General features: G+C 34.5%; 1 protein-coding gene across 1 annotated transcript; it reads left to right on the forward strand.

Moving 5' to 3' along the window:
* Positions 1-530: 530 nt before the first annotated feature.
* On the forward strand, positions 531-1,224 carry LOC111692995 (luciferin 4-monooxygenase-like; the record flags this gene model as incomplete). The annotated part of the gene is made up of 2 exons (XM_023457135.1): positions 531-888; positions 1,059-1,224. Coding segments are annotated over 2 exons (524 nt in total), but the record flags the coding sequence as incomplete, so codon positions are not given.
* Between the last annotated feature and the right edge of the window lie 288 nt (positions 1,225-1,512).

The raw sequence follows: 1,512 nt of genomic DNA on the forward strand, positions 1-1,512 counted from the left end.
ATTTCAAATCTTATTACCAAACCCTCCCAGAAAAATCAGCTTGCTGGTTGTCACCAACCATAATGTCACCAAATCGACATATTTGGGGTGGGGGACAAACTTAAAATACCCAACATTTTTGTCGGACAAATTTTTGGGGGGTTTAAAAAATATATATCTTTCATTTAAACTAAAAAAAAGTGCTGGTCATAACATTCCATGTCTATACCAGATTGACATGTTTTCCTGAAAGTCACGGGAAAACTGACCACTGTTGAATTTTCCTCGTAATCAAATCTTGGGAGACTCGTCAAACTTAAGCTGCACGCAAAGTTACAGCTTGCTGGTAATCATTTCTTTCTTTGTACGTGGGCCCGTGGACTATACGTACCGATGACTTGCGGTCGCTGTCTCGGAATATGCGCCATAAACAGGACCATAACGGGATATCCTAGTGATAACATGTAACCTCATCCTCTAAAGTAATAATTTACAACGTTTCTAATTATGACTATAAATACTAATCATATATCCTTACATACAAATTTCAGGCTGAAAAACTTGAAATCATTCCGTCAAGGCTATGGACTAACAGAGGCAACATTCGCCGTTACAATAGCTGATAAGGAGAATCAAAAACCAGGATCATGTGGTAAGGTTGGAACGTTTATGACATGCAAAGTAAGAGATCCAGAAACTGGAAAGAGCCTGGGGCCTAATCAAACAGGCGAACTGTGCTGCAAAGGACCGTTTATCATGATGGGGTATTATAATGACGAAAAAGCAACGAGAGAGACTTTTACTTCTGACGGATGGTTAAAAACTGGCGATTTAGGATACTATGATGAAGAAGGAAATTTTTATATAGTGGACAGGCTCAAAGAATTAATTAAATATAAAGGATATCAGGTAATGGTATATCAAACATTAATCAATTTCTGCGAGGAACAAATGAACTACAAACACAGCTATACAATAGTCTAAATGTACCTATATTATGTTACAAAGTTTGTAGTTTTATAGTACCTACTAGTAAAATACATAATATATCTATCACGTGGAATTATATTTATATTCAGGTAGCTCCAGCTGAATTGGAGGCACTTTTACTGAATCATCCAAAGGTTCGTGACGTAGGAGTAGTTGGGCTACCAGATGAACTATCAGGGGAACTACCATTAGCTTTTGTCGTAAAAAAAGAAGGACTAGATGTTACAGAAGATGAATTGCAGAAATATGTTAGCAGTAAGTATCAAATAAGGAATTCGACTTAGGTATTACCCGTGAATTTTCATGAGATTGTAGTGTATCGCTTAATAAAGAGTAAATATGTAATAAATATTTGACAAACTGTTAAATTAACGACTATAAAGAATATACTTAGTTTATATATTATTTTGTATAAGTGACACATGACAAAAATCTATTTTTGTTTATAGTTTTCAATCATTTATTAGGTACTTAAAATCTTATTAGAATTGATTTGGTCAATCGGTTTGGAAGATGTAAAGAAAAACAGTTTTTTTATGAAAA

This window comes from Anoplophora glabripennis, unplaced genomic scaffold (genome assembly GCF_000390285.2).
Source record: "Anoplophora glabripennis isolate ALB-LARVAE unplaced genomic scaffold, Agla_2.0 scaffold6083, whole genome shotgun sequence".
Lineage (NCBI taxonomy): Eukaryota > Metazoa > Arthropoda > Insecta > Coleoptera > Cerambycidae > Anoplophora > Anoplophora glabripennis.